The sequence below is a fragment of the Leuciscus leuciscus genome (genome assembly GCF_965113295.1).
Source record: "Leuciscus leuciscus genome assembly, chromosome: 14".
NCBI classification, from domain to species: Eukaryota; Metazoa; Chordata; class Actinopteri; order Cypriniformes; family Leuciscidae; genus Leuciscus; species Leuciscus leuciscus.
In genome coordinates this window covers 11,648,939-11,670,568 of record NC_138738.1, presented here as the reverse complement: position 1 = coordinate 11,670,568, position 21,630 = coordinate 11,648,939, and the positions used below count along the sequence as shown (strand labels likewise).

General features: G+C 36.5%; 1 protein-coding gene across 1 annotated transcript; it reads left to right on the top strand.

Moving 5' to 3' along the window:
• Window positions 1-848: 848 nt before the first annotated feature.
• Window positions 849-20,657, top strand: smarcc2 (SWI/SNF related BAF chromatin remodeling complex subunit C2). Its single transcript, XM_082137124.1, has 26 exons — window positions 849-975; window positions 2,295-2,414; window positions 2,516-2,601; window positions 4,584-4,665; window positions 4,800-4,892; window positions 6,871-6,940; window positions 7,176-7,245; window positions 7,428-7,503; window positions 7,700-7,944; window positions 8,638-8,762; window positions 8,836-8,892; window positions 9,917-9,954; window positions 10,362-10,492; window positions 10,638-10,709; window positions 11,931-12,044; window positions 12,151-12,304; window positions 12,479-12,595; window positions 12,740-12,802; window positions 13,359-13,617; window positions 13,836-13,997; window positions 14,078-14,145; window positions 15,316-15,436; window positions 15,653-15,816; window positions 15,896-16,030; window positions 16,836-17,139; window positions 18,401-20,657. The coding sequence occupies exons 1-26, from the start codon at window positions 865-867 to the stop codon at window positions 18,463-18,465; spliced, it is 3,102 nt and encodes a 1,033-aa protein (XP_081993250.1). The 5' UTR covers window positions 849-864; the 3' UTR covers window positions 18,466-20,657.
• Window positions 20,658-21,630: the final 973 nt, after the last annotated feature.

Below are 21,630 nucleotides of genomic sequence, written 5' to 3'. Positions count from 1 at the left end.
GAAAGACAGACAGACAGACAGACAGACAGACAGACAGACAGACAGATAGACAGATAGATAGATAGATAGATAGATAGATAGATAGATAGATAGATAGATAGATAGATAGATAGATAGATTAGGAAAAGCCAAGAGGTAGGCCTATCATATTGATCAGCATGTTTACTGAGCCATTAAATGGACAGAACATGAGATTAAACCATGTTGCAAGGTAAGTCTACCGAACCACCAGCACTAAGCAAACCAAACGCAGCACTGACTTTACTTTAGACAGCAGCGACACCTATTGGAAACGTTTAGGTATTGCTATTTGAAGACTGGACTTGAACTTGAAAAGTTCGAGATGGTCAAGTGCATCCAGTTTAACAACATCGTGAGTTATAGCATGTATGGGATGTTGACAGACAAATTTCGTTCCTTCTCATTATCACTAGCCATTCGAAATGACTTGCTGTTTGCTGGTGCGTGGTAAGTAGCCTAGCTAGACTGTTAATGAGCGTTAAAAAAATCAAGTGATTTGGGTGATTTGCCTTTACATTTTTACAGCTTGAGAGAAATATGAGGCTACTTTGAACCAGGTGGTAGAGGGCCATCAAGGTTACTAAAATACGAGGACTACAACAATCTATTGTGCAAAGCTCAATGTGGAGATGTGATTCACTATTTGGAGGAGGGGGTTGGGATACAGGGAAGTCACTGGTCCCCTTTGTCCGCCATTTTGGCTCAAGTTTTCTCAAAGCTCCAAGAGTAGCGTAACCCCAGAATTTGAGCCAGAATGGGGGTCGTTTCATAGTCATTGACTCTAGCAAAATAACAAATGACCGCCAGGGGGCGGTGGGTGGCAAAACTTTGGAGCAGACAAAGATGGCGGTACGGAAGAAAGACGGCGGCCCGAATGTAAAATATTTCGAAGCGTCTGATACCGTCTCGCAGTTCGACAATGTCCGGGTTTGGCTGGGCAAGAATTATAAAAAGGTACCATTCGTTTATTTGTAACCAGCACTAACGGTCATTGAGTTATTTGTGCAGGAAAGGATAGACTCGATGCGGGTAGTCAGAAAGGAGAGGGGAGGGCAGGAAAGGAGATGGAGAGAAATCCAGCTGTTTAAAATCCAGTCTGACGCGTCTCAGACAATAGAAGATGCTGCATGCGCGTCTTGAGAAAAGTCTTAAGACGTACCCAAGAATTGGCTTCATCTTTAATATCTGATGTCGTTTCTACATCTCTGGCTAGTCATTAGACCTTCTCTAATAGGTTTTAATGAATGGCCTTTCTCTTTTATTCAAGAAAGGCCAGCTCATGTAACGGGGCTGCGGTATTGGCAACGCAAGTGCGTGAATCCAGATGTGCAGCCAAATCTCGCGCGCTGTGCTTATAAAAAGCAGCAATGTGATACAGACGATGAGAAATTCTCACTCGGATGTGAAGAATATTTCTCTGTAGAATTTACACATGGAAATACCTTGATACGATAAAACAATGTGTGGAATTCGACTATAGGTTGCAACGAAATCTAATTTCCCGCTAACGAAACACCTCAGTTGCATGAAATTGTTCATGCATTTAATATATGAGGTAAAGAAATAAATTCTTTACATATAAAACGTTTTTTTATATAATCTAGTTCAAAGCAAACCTAATCCATTTACACTTGAATTATTGCAATAATAATATTATGAAATTAAGGTACAGAAACATAAATAAAGGAAAATTCAAATAAAAATATGAAACTTATTTATAAAATATGTGCACTGTCATCACAGCGTTTGAGGATGAGGATGCATTGATGTTCAGTCATTTACATCTTGCTCAGAGCATCCTTCGCTTTTATGTAATTTAACTGATTCAAGGTATTGATTTGAATTATTATTTTTTTAAATAGTCAAGTGATGCAGATTGTGATAAATGTAGATGTTCCATTTATTTGTGGAGGAAAGCTGACAGATCAAGCATGTCCATGTGTTTTAGAGCAATGACTTGGTGAAATCTTACAGAAAGTGTATTTATTTAAAAATGTTCTAATTTAATATATACTTTTCATGAATTATATTATCAGCATTAAATTTGAGTGAAAGTTTGAATTAACATGAATTTGAGCCTCACATTATACGTAATACAATATAATGATTGCAACGGTCACAAAAATTAACACAAATATAATTCTGATAAATCAGAATGGCCAAATAATGAATGATTACTCAGCCTGGTTGATGTATTGCTCTGTGACTAATCCTTATGTATGTTCCTTTTATTATGGTGTCTAGCTCCTTAAACTTTCTTTGGTTCCTTCTAGTATATTCAAGCAGAGCCCCCCACCAATAAATCTTTGTCGAGTCTGGTGGTTCAACTGCTTCAGTTTCAGGAGGAAGTGTTTGGCCGACATGTCAGCAACCCTCCCCTTACTAAACTACCGGTACTCACACAAGCCTTCTTTCATAACAGTATTGAGTTGAATGCATTAAAGTAATCAGTGCACCATTTAGATTTCTGATGATGCTCTCCTCTCTCCCGTAGATGAAGTGTTTTTTGGATTTCAAATCTGGAGGAGCCCTGTGTCATATTCTGGCTGCTGCCTACAAGTTTAAGAGTGATCAAGGATGGTAATGGTCCTCTGTCTCCCTCTCTTTCTTTCACTCCTTTTTATTATTTACTTGACACTATAATTATGTAAATTAAATGTAAATTAATTATGAAAATGAAAAATTATATTTTTGTTATATATATATATATATATGCACACTGCTGAGCCAAAACATTATGACATTGTTGATCATCTCCTAAGAAGGCCACATATTAAGGTCTGGGTAGATTAGATGGTAAGCAAACAATCGGTTCTCATACTCAACATGTTGGATGCAGGAGAAATGGGCAGGAATAAAGATCTGAGCGACTTTGACAAGCTAGGGCCAAATTGTTATGGCAATGCGACTGTGTTAGAGTATCCCTGAAATCCCTATTCTTGTCTTGTGGGTTGCTCCCAGTCAGCAGTGGTTCGAAAGCACATACCATTGACAGGGTGTTGGGTGCCCAAGGCTCATCGATGCGTGAGGGCAACGAAGGCTATCCCGTCTTGTCCGAGCCAACAGAAGGTCTACTGTGGCACAAGTCACACAAAATATTAATTATGGCTATGGGAGGAATGTGTCACAATGCACAGTGTATTGCTGACCAATCAGAGTGCCTATAATAACCCCTGTCCACCGGTGAAAATGCCTACAATAGGCACGCAAGCGTCGGATCTGGACTGAGCAGTGGAAGAAGGTCGACTGGTCCGATGGGTCCCGTGCTCTTTTACAACCTGTGGACAGCTGTGTACTTGTGTGCTGTTAACCTAGGGAAGTGATGGCACCAAGATGCACTGTGAGACAATAGTAAGCCAGTGGGGGGAGTGTGATGCTCTGGGAAATGTTTTACTGGGAAACCCTGGGTCTGGCCATTAATGTGGATACAGATTTGTCACATGCCAATGACCTAAACATTGTGGCAGACCAGGTACACCCCTTCTTGACAATGGTGTTCCCTGGTGGAAGTGACCTCTTTCAGCTGGATAAAGCACCCTGCCACACTGCACCCATTGGTCAGGAATGGTTTGAGGACCATGATGAAGAGATGATGTAAGCGTTGCCCAGGCCTCAAAATTCCCCAGATCTTAATCCAATTGAACTTCTATGGGATGTACTGGACCAACAAGTTCGATCCATGGTGGCTCCACTTCACAACCTACAGGACTTGAAGGATCTGCTAGTAACGTGTTGGTGCCTGAAACCACAGGACACCTTCAGGGGTCTTGTACAGTCCATGCCTTAGGGGGTCGGCTATGTTTTGGCAGCATACAGGGGACCAACAGCATATTAGGCAGGTGATCATAATGTTTTGGCTCATTAATATATATATAAATATATATATATATATATATATATATATATATATATATGAAGAGTTCAGATGTAAAAGCCTCTAAGTGCCATCTGAAATTTTCTTCTAGAAGGATCATTTTTATCAAGCTGGTACATTTAAGTTCAGTAATTTCACTTAAATGACAATTAATAGGTAATTTTCATTGCCATTTAAGTGAAATTACTGAATTTAAATATACAAGCTTGATAAAAATGATCATTCTAGAAGAAATTTTCAGATGGCACTTAGAAGCTTTTGCATCTGAACTCTTCATATATATATATATATATATATATATATATATATAAATCAAGTCCAGTCAAAAAAGGATGTCATGTAAAATATATTCTTTATGTGGACTACTTAAGAATCTATTAATTTAACATGTATTTTTGCCACTTATTTGAGTGGCTTAATCAGTTGTTGTATAATTTCTCCCTCACTTAACCTTATGACACACTCACCAAGAGAGTCGTGATTCGCCTCCATCGTGGTGTCAATTGGTCCTTATGCTCCTGAATAGATTCTGCATGACATTTTTATGTTGCTGCATTTCAACTTTCTATTAGTGTAGTAACCCTGTGGTGTTAAAGTACTTACCAGTGAGACATAAAGTGCCACTTCAATGATTACGGATCAAAAACCTAATTCATACTCATTAGCTGTTCACTTTTGTATCCATCAGGAGGAGATTTGATTTCCAGAACCCTTCGAGAATGGACCGCAATGTTGAAATGTTCATGACTATAGAGAAATCTTTGGTACAGGTGTGTATCAAACACACAATTTCACACACACAGTCATCCAGTTAGATGAACATTTACTTGCAGTCATCAAATGGTTGGATTTTTAAGTATTTGTATTTGTGAGATTGAATAATGATGTGTTTTTTCCTTTGTAGAATAACTGTTTGTCCCGACCTGTGATTTACCTGAGCTCAGAGATAGAGCCCAAGCTACTGGGAAAACTGAAGGACATCATCAAACGACACCAGGTACTTCCAAAAACCATTAGTTTTAGTTGTTACAAAGGACATCTAGTTATGGCTGGATAATGTGTTTTTAAAAAGTATATTTATTTTATTCATTTCAGGTTTAAAAAAAAAGTTTTTTTTAACCTTTTTATAATATTCAATATGTGTCTCATATAGATAAGAAACATATTGATATCACATCAGACATAGAGAGAGATGTGTGATTACTTGCATCTAAGCCGCATCTCTCTACTAGCATAGAAGCTGTAAGTTTAATAACTTCAAAAACAGTGACATTACAACCTCCTTGTTGAGTAATAAAATGTAGCGATTCAGTTGCGAAATTAACTTATTAATAAAAGTTACGGGGAAGAATTGACAACAAGTTTTTATGTGTGCACACGCACGCAGCACGATTTTCGATCTCTTTGTCGTGTGTGTGTGCTTCAGTGAGATCAGTGCATTAATCTAGAACAGTGACTAAATTGACTTAGAACTACTTGGGCTGAGTTTCCCGATAACGTTGTCTCTTAGCGCGCTACGAAAACTCTTAAGGTATAACTTACCTGAAGGTATACCATTTCTAGGCGTGTTCCCCGAACTATACCTTAGGAAGCTGCTTAAGATATACCTTCTTACGTGCGACGTTACCCGGTGCTGTCCGTGGCGATGCTGCTGAATCTGCTGATATCGATGGCTCGAGAATCAATTATTCTCTCGTGCAAGGGCTGTTTATCTGAGAAAGCGGTGTTCTTTATAAAAGAAGCACTTTAGAAATAGTTGAAATTGCATTTATTAGGACTCATGGGATATTATAAAAAGTAATCCAAACTATAATAGCCTATAATAGCATTGCCTACATATTTTAAAATTGTATAATATATTGCTGCCATAATAACCATTTAAATTTGTATGTGCTTTCTTCTCTTTCCCATTTTTGTTCGCTGGGGTGGAGCTGCGATGAAATATTGTTCTTGGAAATACTTTCAAGCATTTCAGTAATAAAAGTGTACGTCACGTACGGTGCTCGGCAGTGATCAAAAAGGATTTAAACAGTGAATTTTGAATCTCTTCTTGAAAACTCAGAGATGTGGATTCAGACGGCAATTAAATTACCACACGACCTGTTTGTCAAAAAACAGTAGGTACTAATTTGGCCAGGGATTTTTACGCGGGTTGGGTGAGAAAAAACACTGATATTATGGATTCGGACGGCACTAAAATCACAGACTTACCCCTGTAAATGTTTAAAATACCGGACGAGCCCATGATAAACAATATCAGCGTCCGAATAGGACTTAACTGACAGTAGCCTTTGCTTTCACTGGCCTTTAAAAGCGCTCTTTTATTAAAATACATTTATAAAATTGTATTATATATAATAATATAATTAAAATTCTAACAACAATCAGTGTAATGACAATTTTATTCTTTGCATGAAAACACTTGAATTAGCCTAACTGAACACTGTCTGTGTGTATTAAAACTTCAGAATTATATTCATATAGCCCTTCAACAGTGATAAGGTGAAGCTAAGAGTGGTCCAGACCAACCTTCCGAAAGTATGACTTACAGAAGGTATACTTAACTAAGAACGTTTCGGGAAACACGTATTATCCATAAGGTACAGTTTAAGGTGTAACTTAATTACGACGTAGCGTTAAGAAGGTTTCGGGAAACTCAGCCTTGTGCATTATACAGCTTTATAGCACACCTTCCAGCCAATCAGAATTGAGTATTCTGACAGACTATGGTATAAATATATATATATATATGCCCTGAAATACATTAAAAGTTAAGGTATAAAACTAACCTACTGATACATCTTTATTTACAATGTCGCTTAATTTTAGATTTGCATAATTTAAAAAATCTTTGTCATTTTTATGATTTTTATATTTTAAAATATCAGCCAGTCCATATTTCAATACTTTATTTCTTTGAAGTCAATCTGGATCAAGAAATTACATCTTATTTGACATGTATGTGTGTGTTTTAGGGGTCTGTGACTGAAGATAAGCTTTCTAGCTCTCATGTAGTGGTGCCTATTCCTGCTAGTCTGGAGGACGGTACGTTCTGCTGTGTGTTGTTCATAGTGTAAAAATATACATTCACAGTTCACACACATGTGTAGGGTACAATGGGGCTAAACTCCCCCATAGGGTAAAATGTTCCTCTTATTTTCTCCCAAAACTCATTAAAAAGGCAATTTGTCAAGGCTTTTAGCCCCTTTGTACCCCTCCATTTAAAAAGAAGAATGGTTTTCTGCAGTAATATTGTAATTGGTATGTGTGTGGTTTTCAGAAGAGTGGGTCCGTCCTGTAATGAAGAGAGACAAACAGATGCTGCTACACTGGGGCTACTGGCCTGATAGGTGAACACACACACACACACACACACACACACACACACACACACACACACACACACACACACACACACACACACACACACACACACACACACACACACACACACACACACACACACACACACACACACAGAGTTCAGGTGTGTATATGAATGCAGGATTAATGTGCTGTGTTCATGATGCAGTTATGACACATGGATCTCAGCCAGTGAGGTGGAGGCTGCTGTGGAGGATCCGCCCACTGCTGAGAAGCCCAGGAAGGTTAGAACCCCCCCCCCCCCTTACCTCTCTCCATCTGTCTCCAGTCCTTTACCTCTCTTTTTCTTTGTCTCTTTTGTCTTGCACATGCTCTCTCTGCCTTTCATGTTTTTTCATAAAACCACTGATTAGCTGATGGTTATCTGAGAAATCCAGCCATTTGTCACCTGACTACAAGTTTATATGTTTGTGTGTGTAGGTTCATGCCAAGTGGATTCTGGACCTGGATCAGTTTAATGAGTGGATGAATGAGGAAGACTATGAGGTGGGAGAGGGAGGACCAAGGAGGAAGAGGATTTCAGCAAAGACTCTCACAGATGAAGTGAGCACTCCAGATGAAAGGAGGGATAAAAAACCCAGCAGTGCCAAAAAGAGGAAACGCTCCCCGTCTCCATCTCCTACCCCTCCACCACAGGAAAGCAAGAAGAAAAACACCAAGAAAGGGTATTTTTTATTACGGAATCTTAAACCATTGATTCTCATGAAACAGTGATATTTGTTTCAGATAATTTCTGAAATGTATTTATTTTTTAGATGTATTTAAATGTATGAATTATATTAAATCTTATTTTCACATCACAGGCCCAAAGAACCAGGGCCGTATCCACCATAGGAGGAAGTGCCTGCCCTTAATATTCAGAATAGAGGCTAACAAATATGGGGATTTCAATGGATTCCTAAACTCTTATCCCTATATAAATATAAATATAAATATCTTTAAACACAAGACATTTTACATACAGAATATTTTGAAACAAGGAAAAAATATTGAGAAGAAATTATTTCAGATAAAATCAAGATAAAAGCGGGGCATCTAAATCAAAATTCAGCATTTTGTCAGAAAATGCATAAAGCATTTAAAAACACTAAAAGTAAAATACTGGAAGAATTTAAGTTTGTGTGCCAAATAATGTTTGGCATTACACGCAAAATAGATTTAAGTCTATCAAATAATGTATTTAAGATCTGGTATGTTATTTCTTGAAATCAATGGATGCACTGGAAATGTAAAGATGACTCTCTCTGTGTGTCTTTGTACGAACCTGTGTGTGTGTGTGTGTGTGTGTGTGTGTGTGTGTGTGTGTGTGTGTGTGTGTGTGTGTGTGTGTGTGCGCGTGCGCGCGTGTGTGTTTTTAGACCCACTACACCCTACACTAAGTCCAAAAGAGGACAGAGAGAGGAAGAACAGGAAGATCTGACTAAAGAGTTAGATGAACCCTCACCTGTGCCTGCAGTGGAGGAAGCTACACTACCTAAAACAGGTAAATTCACACACATCTTTTTACCTAACCATTGAGTCTCTATTGTGTGTAATCTTGATATTTGTGTGTGTAGTGACTAAGAAGGATTCAGATTCTACTCCAGTGAAAGGAGGCACTATGACTGACCTGGGTATGTCTCTACAGTAGCTTCTGTCTCTAACACACCTGACACTCAGACTAACCGAAAGGTGAAGTGTGTATTTTCTGTGCCATTAATGGCACCAAGTGGAATTGCAAAAATAAAGGATGTCATCCTATGAATGTTCTTCGCACATTGAGCTGGAATCGGAGGAAGCATTTTAAAGGGATAGTTCACTTTGAAATTAATTTTTGGTATGTTTTAGCTTACCTCAAGGGCATCCAAGATGTAGGTGTCTTTTTTCCGCAGTAGTTTCAATTGATATTTTTAGGTCAAACCGTTCTTGTCTGTCAGTCATATAATGCAGGTCTATGGTCACGGTCTCAAAACACAAGCACAGAGTCCAAATTAAAACAATTCCCCGTCGTCCAAATTAAACAATTCCCCATCGTAAGTACACATTGATGGCCTAAGACACGAAACGAGCGGTTTGTGTGAGAAAACGAACAGTATTTATATCGTTTTTACCTCTTATACGCAGACATGTCCGAGTGATCTGATCTGACGTGTACGCAGACTGGTGCATAGATATATACACACTAGATGTCGCCTTGTCTACGGCAGTTCATTGGAACGAATGTCTTTAAGGCGACATCTAGTGTATATATCTATGCACCAGTCTGCGTACACGTCAGATCAGATCACTCGGACATGTCTGCGTATAAGAGGTAAAAACTATATAAATACTGTTCGTTTTCTCACACAAACCGCTCGTTTCGTGTCTTAGGCCATCAATGTGTACTTACGATGGGGAATTGTTTAATTTGTTTAATATCAAAATTGAAACTACTGCGGAAAAAAAGACACCTACATCTTGGATGCCCTTGAGGTAAGCTAAAACATACCAAAAATGAATTTCAAAGTGAACTATCCCTTTAATGACGAGCACATGAAAAGCACACACTTCAGCTTTCTGTGCTAATTAACAATGTCTTTTTTTGTACCATAAAGTAAAAGTGTATGTGCAAAATTAATTAAACTCTCAGTTTTTGTTTTCTTCTGCTATCACACCTAGATGAGCAAGAGGATGAATCAATGGAGACTGTAGGAAAGGTATAGCAGCAATTATATGCACCACATTTCACAGTTTTTTTGCTCACAAGTTCAATAATAGATAAATACATAATAATAATAGTAATATGCTAAAATGTTAATTTATTATTAATTGTATTTTATATATATAAATTAAAGTACCATAACAATTTGAGAGAAAATATTAAGAGTTTCTTTGTATTTCTAGTTGAATGAACTCCATAAGTTAGTAAAAACTCCATAAGTTAGTAAAACAGGATTTGATTGTTGACCTATAATTTGAAAGATTTAAATTGATCAAAATCTTAACATTTTGATAATTTCCAGATTTAAATTAGACTAGGTTATCAATATGGTGTCAGATGTTTAAATCTCACTGTATTTCATGAGCAGCATTCGTGGTTAGCTTTACGTTTGTGTGTTTCTAGGAGGAAGAAGAAGGTTCCCAGAGTGTGAAAGGAGAACCGGTGAAGGGATCGGATCTTCATGAGGATAATGTCACTGAACAGACCCATCATATCATTATCCCTAGCTATGCTGCTTGGTTTGACTATAACAGGTACTGTGACTATACACAGCTTTGAAATGTATTCTCATCAAGAATCGGCCATTTAGATAGGAAGCAATTGGCAATTCTGTTTTTTTTCTTGAAATAAAAAGCAAGAGTCAGAAAAAATGTAACTGTCTATTTCTGTCTCTTTTAGTGTCCATGCTATAGAGCGCAGAGCACTGCCTGAGTTTTTCAATGGGAAGAACAAGTCGAAGACTCCTGAAATGTAAGAATATCTTTTGGTGAACATATACACAAAGATTGATTTGAATTTAAATGTGTCTCTATTGACCCTCATTAAAGTGCTCCCATTATGCTATTTTAAACGTTATTCATTTTGTTTTGAAGTCTCCTACAACAGGTCGGAGGATGACATTCATCCAAGGTCAAAAAATACTTTCATTTCCCTATAATATACACTACCGGTCAAAAGTTTTAGATCGGTACGATTTTTAATGTTTTTAAAAGAAGTCTCTTCTGCTCACCAAGGCTGCATTTATTTGATAAAAAAAACAAAAAAAAAACATTAATATTGTGAAATACTATGACAATATAAAATGACTGTTTTCTATTTTAATATATTTTAAAGTGTAATTTATTCCTGTTATGCAAAGCTGAATTTTCAGCATCATTACTCCAGTCTTCAGTGTCACATGATCCTTCAGAAATCATTCTAATATGATGATTTTATCCTCAAAAAACATTCATTATTATTTTCAATGTTGAAAACAGTTGTGTATAATTTTTTTCTCAGAATTATTTGATGAATAGAAAGTTCAAAAGAACAGCATTTATTTAAAATAGAATATTTTTTAACATTATAAATGTCTTAACTCTAACTTTTGATCAATTTACCTCACCCTTGATGAATAAAAGTATTGATTTATTGTATTTATTTCCCCCCAAAAATAAAATAAAACTTCTTACTGACCCCAAACTTTTGAATGGTAGTGTAGTTACAAAAGCTTTAGATTTCAGATAAATGCTGTTCTTTTGAACTTTCTATTCATCAAAGAATCCTGAAAAAATAATGTAAAAAACTGTTTTCAACACTGATAATAATCATAAATGTTTGGTGTGCATCAAATCATCATATTAGAATGATTTCTGAAGGATCATGTGACACTGAAGACTGGAGTAATGATGATGCTGAAAATTCAGCTTTGATCACAGGAATAAATTACACTTTACTGTATATTACATAGAAAATAACTTTAAAATTGTAATAATATTTCACAATAGTATTATTATTTTTTGTATTTTTAATCAAATAAATGCAGCCTTGATGAGCTAAAACTTTTGACCGGTAGTATATATATATAACTTTGCGGACCTTTTACATTCACAAACAGCTATATTAGGTCATATAAAAAGTATAAAGTATAATAGGGGCACTTTAATTAGCTTCATCCACCCTGTTTCATCTTCACACTTTGCTGTGTTACAGTTATCTGGCGTACCGTAACTTCATGATCGACACGTACAGACTGAACCCACAGGAGTATTTGACCTCCACAGCTTGCCGTAGAAACCTGGCTGGAGATGTCTGTGCCATTATGAGGTCTGGGAAAAGAATTACACCTCTAAAATACCTGTTTATATTATATATGCATGGTTCTTTTTGACTTTGATGAATTTTGACTGTGAAAGTGTGTGTGTGTGAACAGAGTCCATGCGTTTCTGGAACAATGGGGTTTGATTAACTATCAGGTGGATTCAGAAAGTCGGCCCACTCCCATGGGGCCTCCACCCACCTCACACTTTCACGTACTGGCAGATACTCCATCAAGTCTGGTACCACTACAGCCTAAAGCATCCCAGGTAAAATAAAACACAATGTATTCTCTCTAGAGGTGTCATCCACACAAAATTTTGAATTTGTATTATTTCTTAGATAACTTATTTTTTCTTTCTTTCCCGCGACAGCCCTTAAAACACACTTTCCATGTAAATTGTTGTCTATATTCACTCTTTTCTTCTCTTCGTTCCCTCTAGACTTCATCTTCTCAACAGATGCTCTCATTCCCTGACAAAGTGAAGGACAAACCTGCCGACTTACAGAACTTTGGGTTGAGGACAGATGTGTACAGTAAGAAGAGTGGTCCAGTTAAAGTAAGAGCTGCACATTAAATATCACACATGGTGTAGAGAGAGTGTGAGAATGTGTGAGGTTGAAAGGAATTTTGCAATATGAAGTATGGAGATGATTTTGATCACTGTGAGAAAGATTAAGGACCTTCTTTTGTCATTGCACAGAATAAAAATGCTGCCAGTGCCACTCGGGAATGGACGGACCAGGAGACGTTGCTACTGCTGGAGGTACTGTATATACATATAAAAAATCTGAGACCACTAGTCATTTTTTAATTTTTTTTATTACAATTTGCACTACCGTTCAAAAGTCTCGTATGCTCACAAAGGCTGCATTTAATTGTTAAAAAATACAGAAATTTGTGAAATATTATTACAATTTAAAATGACTGTTTTCTATGTTAATATATTTTAACATGTCATTTTTTCCAGTTATGGCAAAGCTGAATTTTCATCATTATTACTCCAGTCTTCATTGTCACATGATCCTTCAGAAATCATTCTAACATGCTGATTTTGTGCTCAAGAAACATTTCATATTATCATCAATGTTGAAAACAGCTGTGCTGCTTAGTATTTCTTATATATAATATTTAATAGTTTTGTGTAAACTGGGATTCTTTGATAAATAAAAAGTTTTGAATTACAATTATTTGAAATAGATAATTTTTTACTGTCACTTTTGATCAATTTAATGTAAATCTTACTGTTTGCAAACTTTTGTGAAGTGTTGACTTGACTTCTGCTCTTTTACACTCACATTACGATTCCTGTTTGTTCTCAGGGTCTAGAGATGTATAAAGATGACTGGAATAAAGTATCGGAGCACGTGGGCAGCCGCACACAGGATGAGTGCATTCTCCACTTCCTGCGTCTACCGATTGAGGACCCCTACCTGGAGGAAAGCACCGCCCCCTTGGGCCCGCTAGCCTATCAGCCGGTTCCGTTCAGTCAAGCGGGGAACCCTGTCATGAGCACTGTGGCGTTCCTGGCCTCTGTGGTTGACCCTCGAGTGGCTTCAGCTGCAGCTAAATCTGCGCTTGGTGAGAACTTACATTAGTAAAGTAATGGTTTAAACAAAAATGAAAACCATTACCGGTATATACTTACCCTCGAAATGACTGTAACTGAAATTTTTTTAAATACAACAATAGTGAATAGGAACTGAGCTCAAGCTCCAAAAAGGGCAAAAATGTATCATAAAAGTAGTTGTATTTTGTATTTTTCTACATGGACTTCATGTTTCTCTTCTCTTTCTCAGAGGAGTTCTCTCGAATGAAGGAGGAGGTACCAGCTGCATTGGTGGAGGCTCATGTGCGTCGAGTGGAGGAGGCGGCCAGAGCAAGCGGAAGGTCAGACCCTCTCTACGGCCTGGAGGGCAGCGGCATCGCAGGAACCGGTCTTGAAGACTCTGACAAACCCGGTAAGTGAACAAACACATTTTCACTTATTTTCCCTAAAGTAAATAGTGAGAGAAATTAACTGTGTATGTTTGTTTTTCAGCGGAGGATGGAAATGAGGAGAATAAAAGCAGTGATGGTCAATCCAGCCAAGATAAGAGAGACAATAAGGTGTGTACAGACAAAATATGTACAGTGTAGTCCAAAAGTCTGAGACTGCATTGAAAATGTTGGATTCAAAATCTGATTTAAACCGGGCAGGGAAAAAAGTTGTGTGTGTGTGTATATATATATATATGTAAGGGATAATGTAGAGCGAGACGGTTGTTATAGCGAATACAACCCCGACAGGCTGATCAGGACCCCGACGCGAAGCGGATTACATGGCTACCTACCAAGTAAATCAATAATTTGACACTAAATATTGATTTAAAAAGGAGTTTATTGATTTAAAAATGATTGTATTGCTTCCGCTAAAGAAAATAGTCCGTTCCGTCTCTACGGTTAGAATCCTGCGTCCATAGCAACGCTCTGTTTTTCATGGCAACAGTGTGTTATACTTAGCAGTGGTCTGTTATCAAGAAATAACGGACCGCATTCTACATTAGAATTCAACAAGCCATGTAATAAACATATATATATATGTGTGTGTGTGTGTGTGTGTGTGTGTGTGTGTGTGTGTGTGTGTGTGTGTGTGTGTGTGTGTGTGTGTGTGTGAGAAGACCTCCGATGCAAAAGCCCCTAAAAGCCACCTCTGTCTAGTATACACTCATCAAATACTTTCACTTCAAACTCACTAAATCCCAGCCTCAGCCCATTCAGAAATGCTGGTACTTGGATAGAAACCTGTACATAGGAGCCTGATAAAAATGTTAATATTAAACAAATATTTTAGATGGACTTAGAGGCTTTTGCATCTGAAGTCTTCATATATATATATAAATACACATCTGTAAGATTTTAAATGTTTTTGGAAGTTTGTTATTTTTGCATCTATGCATCTATTTGATAAATATGGTAAAAACAAAAATATTGTTAGAATTTAAAACAAACGAAATCTATTTTAAAATGTAATTATTATTATTAGTAATTATTCAATTATTCAAGTGATGGCAATATTAATAAAAAAAATTCACTATCATTACTCCATTCCTCAGTGTCTCATGATCCTTCAGAAATCATTGTAATATATTGATTTGCTGCTCAATAAATATTTCTTGATATTATCATCAATGTTTAAAAAAGTTGAGCTGCTTAACATTTTCAGCTTTCAGTTCAGATGAGATTTATGATATTTTCTTAATATTAACACATTAATCTCCTGTGTCTGTTAAATTTTAGGAGAGCAAAGATGGACCCAGTGAGGAGGAAGAAAAACAAGGAGAGAACGGCAAGAAAGAGGAAGAGAGAGTGAGAGAAGGGGAGACAGACAGAGAGACGGAGAAAACAGACTCAGAAATGGGTGTGTTTACAGCAATAAAATATATGTGCAAGATAAAAGTCCAGCAGAATAAAAAAAACAGGACTTATAAGAAGACATAAAAAAAATGAATCAGTTGTAGACGACATGTACAAAACTGCCACTGTAGTATGTGTTGCCTTCATTAACCGTTATAGTTAATGAATATATAGAGACAGAGGTGAAGTTACTTACCTGAACTCTTTTGGATCCCTACAGCCGATGGCGAGAAGGAGAAAGAACGGAAGGAGGGATCTGAAGAGGGTCAGAGGGATGGAGAGAGTGAGGGAGAGAAGAAGGCAAAGGTGGAGAGAGATGTAGGAGAGGGAAACCTGTCCACTGCTGCTGCTTCGGCGCTTGCTGCTGCTGCCGTGAAAGCTAAGGTGCGTGAAAAGGCGGCAACATAGTGAGAAAACAAACAGCTTTCCTGCAAATTAAACACTGAACCCTATTTTCTTTCAGCACTTGGCTGCGGTGGAGGAGAGGAAGATCAAGTCTCTGGTGGCTCTGCTGGTGGAGACCCAGATGAAGAAACTGGAGATCAAACTCAGACACTTTGAAGAGTTGGAGACCATCATGGACCGAGAGAGAGAGGCGGTAAGGCCACATGGATAATGTGATTTTTGTTTAATAATCAAGCGTAGTTACTTTCAGTGGTTTGTCAGGTTCATTAAATTATAACAAATGCTTTGTAGATTTGTTGCCTACAAGAACAACATTTTTACAAAACCTGTATGATTTTATTTCTTTCATGCACTTAAAATAAATAAATAAATAATTCAATTTTTTTTTTAAATGTCCCTGTAAAAAAGTAAACATTCTTAAAACAAGTATAAGAACATTTGAATAACTATTATAATTTAATAACTGGTAATTACATTTATTTTAACATTTTCTGTTTGTTTTTTTGGTTACACTTAAAGTCTTTATGTATAATGCATTATAAATGTATTCATAATGTACATTATAATGCACTATATCTTTTTTTTATAAATAATCAAAACCAAAGTTAAAATGTATTATAAATTTGCAGACTCCTTGTTACATCTGAAATTGCTTGTTTGTCATGTGTTTTAATGCATTATATTTTCTAAAGGCTTGAAAAGCATGACAATTTATGAGACAGATTTAAGAAAAATAAATGGAACAAATTACCTGAAAAAAAAAATGAAAAATGAAATGTATCTTCTTTTAATTATGATTTTTGCTGCCCGAAAATATGAAAAAATAAGTAAAAGAAATTGTACAGTGACCAGGGGCTGTCAAGCTCCAAAAAAATAATGCAAATTTTTAACTTTTAAAAACAATGTGAGGAATCAAAGTCATCATTATTCACCGAAAATCTTATTTTTAGGAAAACTGTTCCTTTAATTAGAAATGAATATGTATATTATGTTTCTAGTTGGAGTATCAGAGGCAGCAGCTTCTTGCTGATCGTCAGTCGTTTCATATGGAGCAGTTGAAGTATGCAGAGATGAGAGCCAGACAGCAACACTTCCAGCAGATCCAACACCAGCATCATAGCAACCAGCCTGGCAACCAGTCTGGCAGTACTCCATCTGTACCCCACCAACCTGTCACTCCATCTGTCCCGCCCCCAACGGCAAGCCCCGCCCCTGTGCCCGCCTCTAATGCCCACAGTGAAGCTCCTCCACCTGCCTCTCACAGTTCTCCCCCGACCAACGCACAGGCTGGAGCAGCACACGGTAATGACACATGCACACACGCTGTGAGGGTATGTATACAGTACCTGTCCAGTGTACACACACCACCGTCCGAAAGTCTGGGGTCGATACGATTTCTTTAAAGGTTTTTGAAAAAAGCCTCGAATGCTCTCCAAGGATGCATTTATTTGAACAAAAATACAATAAAAACAGTAATATTGTGAAATTTTAAATCAGATTTTTTTTAATTAAAGATTTAAATTAATTTTTTTAATTCTGTAACATTGTGTTTGTTTCTTTTCCACTTTTGTCAGGTATAAATTTACTTTTTTATTGTTTGTATTTATATTTCTATATATATAATTATTATTATTATTATTTATTTATTTATTTATTTTATTTATTTTTTATTTATTATAATGCTCATTATATTTCTATTTAACATATTTCAATATAAATAATAATACTTGTATCCGTTAGTCGTCGTCTTCTTCTTCTTCTTCTTCTTCTTCTTCTTCTTCTTCTTCTTCTTCTTCTTCCGTCCGTGACTTCTATGGCAGCCCATAGAACCGTATTGTAAAAAGTTGTGAAATTTCACACACAGATAGAAAACAGTCCCAGCATTCACCACAGCAAATGCTCAATCCCTCTACCGCCACCAACTGTCCAAAGTTGCACTTACGTTTATGCTAATAACTTTATTAGCGCTAGAAATATATTAAAAAAATTCGCCATGAAAGGTTTTACGAAACTCGTGTGTCATCAGCACCATGACCTGAAGGTACTTAAAAAGTTTAGAGTTTTGAATCTGGTCTTTATAGATTCATTGAGTCATACAGAGAACAATGAGCGAATTATGTCTGCCATTTTGAATTTCTTTGGGAAAAAAACTCCTCCTAGACCGTTAGTCCAATTTTCACCAAACATCAACAATTTTTATGGCATGGTGCCAAGCTGATTCCGAGGCTGTAACTCTGCAACACTTTTGCATATTGACACCAAACTTTTTATGTCATTGTCACCTCACACTGACCACACAATTAGAATTTGATAACTGCGTCACTATTGGTCAAAACTGATAAGCAATTAAATCGTATTACTAGTGATTGTATTAATGATTTTTCAGCCATTTCGCATAAAATAATGAAGGTCGTAGCCATGCTTGAATAACTCGTTGTGCTTTTTTGTGTTTGGCCCCAATAATTATATTTAATATAATATATTTGTTATGTATAATTATATTTATACTAATATAATTGTTGTATAATTGTCTTATAGATTATTTTGTTTTTTTCCCCTCCAGATTCCAGCACTCCACTACCAGGGGATTCTCTCTATCCAAACGCCCCTGTGCCTCCACCACAGTAAAAGAGAGGGTGAGATTTAAAGGGGATCAGTGATTCCAGAGAAGAAATGAAATGAGATAGAAAGCAAAAGATATAGAGATAACTGGAGCGATATCTTCTTTTTTGTCACTTTCATCATTTTTGGGAGAAAATGATATAAATGAATTCTTGCCAGCATCTTGAACATGACATGATTCAAAATAAATAGCTAAAGCTAAACACAGATAACCTTGAAAAAGACTGACAAAACCCCCCCAGAAAAAAAAGACCTTTGTTTGGACTTTTGGAAAGGTCTTAAACCCGAACCCCTGATAACACCCAACAAAAGCACTCTTGACCCTAACAGCCTGCATCCAAGTACCAGATACAAGGCTCAATATTTCCTTGTCTGTCCTCCATTTTGAGTAACATCACTTAACTTTGAGTCGAACTACAGGATCCAAGGTACCTGTGATCTGCACTTCAGAAGCATCTCAATGTACATTAGGTACTCACATGGAAACAAACAAAAACAAAAGAAAACCAAGAACAAATTGCACTTTCAGAATGTTTCCCAAATCGTACTTTTTGGAGGGATGAAGCATAAAGTCAAAATTAGTCCTGACTTAATGTTTTCTTTTATCAATGTTCTTTTTATCACTTTGTATTTGTTTTAATAGAAGCACTCGATTTGGAGTAAGTCCGAAGAGAAACTTGACTTTGTAATCGTTACTTTGTATGTGTGCGGGTGAATGTTGGTTTTACTTTTGGGACAATGTGAAAGCTTCAGTGGTTTGGCCTGGTTTTTTAATGTACAATTCGATTTTAGCATGAGAAAAAAAAGAAGAGATTACAAATTAGTATTAAATCTGTTTACTTTGTATGAAGCATCTCTGACAACATGTACTGTAAACCTGGAAGTCATGTCATCAATAATTGATGTTTGCATGTTATTTTTTGGGGGTATGTGTGCACGTCATCTGCCACAAAATATCACAAGTTACTCTACCCTTCTAACAGGTGAAAGTAGTCTTGTTTCATTCACATCTCATTGCCATGCTTATGAGAATACTTAATTATTGGAGTGTATGACTAATCGACAATGAAATAATAATGGGAAACGCAGCAGGGAATCACATTGGTTCCTTTCCAGGAAAACAATACGCTGAATATGTGTTGTATTTTTGAGTTGAATTAATCATTTTCTTGAGATCACATTACACATTTTAGTATTCAGTGTTCATGCCAGAACTGATATTTCAGTTCAGAATGTGTTATGTGTTGTGTGTGTACGGGTGTTTTAGTATCAGGCCAAACCCACAGAAAGTATTTACGACATGAAGGAAAAACCGTTTTGTTTTGTTACAAATTAGTGGCAACTACCTGATGAGTAGAGACAAGGGATTTTAAAGTTACGTTTGCAGCTGTGGTCTGTGTAACTCATATCTTCATATTGTAACCGTCCTATTTTTGTATTTTTATATGTTTCTTTACACTATTACGAATGACGTTATCATATTATACATGTCTGTAATGTTTCCTTCTCTTTCTGATTGTGGATGTTGTCGTATTATTGACATGTTCATGTGAAAGTGTCTGTCGTTTTATACGATGAAGCTGGACTCTGTGTGTGTGTGTGTGTGTGTGTGTGTGTGTGGTGTGCATGCCCTCTATGATTTGCCACACATGTCTTTTTGTATGTATGTATGTTTTATTTTTTTATTATACATTCATTTGCCATGTTTCCAGACTACAAATGCTAGAGGTGATGGATATCAATTCTGTCAATATCATAACCAACAAACACATGTACACTCCCGCTGTGATCGTATCTGCAGTTTACATCGTCACACACGTATGTGAATACACATGTATGCAGTAGTCCAACATGCAGTATTACTGACAGAACAGATTCACATCAACCTCACACATTTTTGCACACCTCAACCAGTGTTGAATCTCATTTGATCAATTTGCTCAGCTCTTTGGTCTTTGTCTTTTTCGTTTGTAGTTGTATTAGTAGTTTTTTTGTTTGTTACATTTTGTTTATACTTTTTTTAATGGTGAAAGCTGGTAACCATTGCATCGAGATGTGTGAATGTTTGGCGACGTTCGGTTTGTCTTTTAAGGAGATGTAGCTGGAGCTGTCTAGCACCTGTTTGACAAAGAATGGATTCATTTTGGTTTCATAAATAATGAACGGTTGTGCACAATAAAAGGCATCATCAGTGATAAGAGCTGTGTGAAGTGTACTCAGTATATAAACCCATCTTATATTTCTGATTAAAAGGACAGTTTAAAATGTATCATACTACAAAGTATATTACAGATGTACAAAAAGAAGCTCTCAGGTCTGTCCTGAATGTGCCAGATTTTAACTAACTAAAAAAACAAAAAAAACAATGGCAGAAACCAATACTGGTGTAAAAAGTAATTTGAGTTACTAATTTGAAGAAGTAACTCAGGTATTTTATTGTACATTTAGAAAGTAATGCATTACTTTACTAGTTACTAGGAAAAGTAATCTGATTACATAACTCGAGTTACTTGTTACACTATTACAATAACTATTCAGTTTTAATAATTATTTGAATTCTATGAGAATAGGGAAGTCCATAACGATTACAACACAGGGGCACAATATCATTGGAATCACTCTAAAAAAAAATTTTCTCAGCTGACGAGCGTAAAAAAAAAAAAATTACAGTCAATCAGAATCCACTTGAGCATTTAAAACAGCAGATGACATAACTGATGGGTTTATACTCTCATAGAATTAGAACAATTATTAAAACTTTACAGTTATAATTATCATCCTTGGTGTGAACAGGCCTTATAATGATAATAATGACATGAATTTAAAAAATAACAATATGCACAGATAAATTATTTATGATAAACACTGCAATAGTCTTAATAAGAACTGTAAATGCTGATTTCATGTTGACTTTAATTGAATGTGAAAACGGAATGTGACACGACACTGTGGATCGCACAACAGCCAATCAGAAGTTTCTTTCCGTTTACCCGTTCCCTCGTTCTCACAACACACTGCAGCTGAAGAACACACAGTGTTTGAGTGTTATTATGCATGTCATAAAAGGTTTTGTTTATTAAGTCAACTTATCTCTTAAGGTAAACACAGGACCACTAAAACATGTAGGCAACGTTATGTTCTCAGCCAGCACATGCAAACCCCTTCACATAC

Bases quoted from the DNA above. Each gene is read 5' to 3' on its own strand.
- smarcc2 (XM_082137124.1), top strand. From the start codon at position 865: ATGGCGGTACGGAAGAAAGACGGCGGCCCGAATGTAAAATATTTCGAA. The intron at 7,945-8,637 runs GTATTTTTTATT...GTGTGTTTTTAG, and splicing joins AAGAAAAACACCAAGAAAGG to ACCCACTACACCCTACACTA. The intron at 15,817-15,895 runs GTGCGTGAAAAG...ATTTTCTTTCAG, and splicing joins CTGCTGCCGTGAAAGCTAAG to CACTTGGCTGCGGTGGAGGA.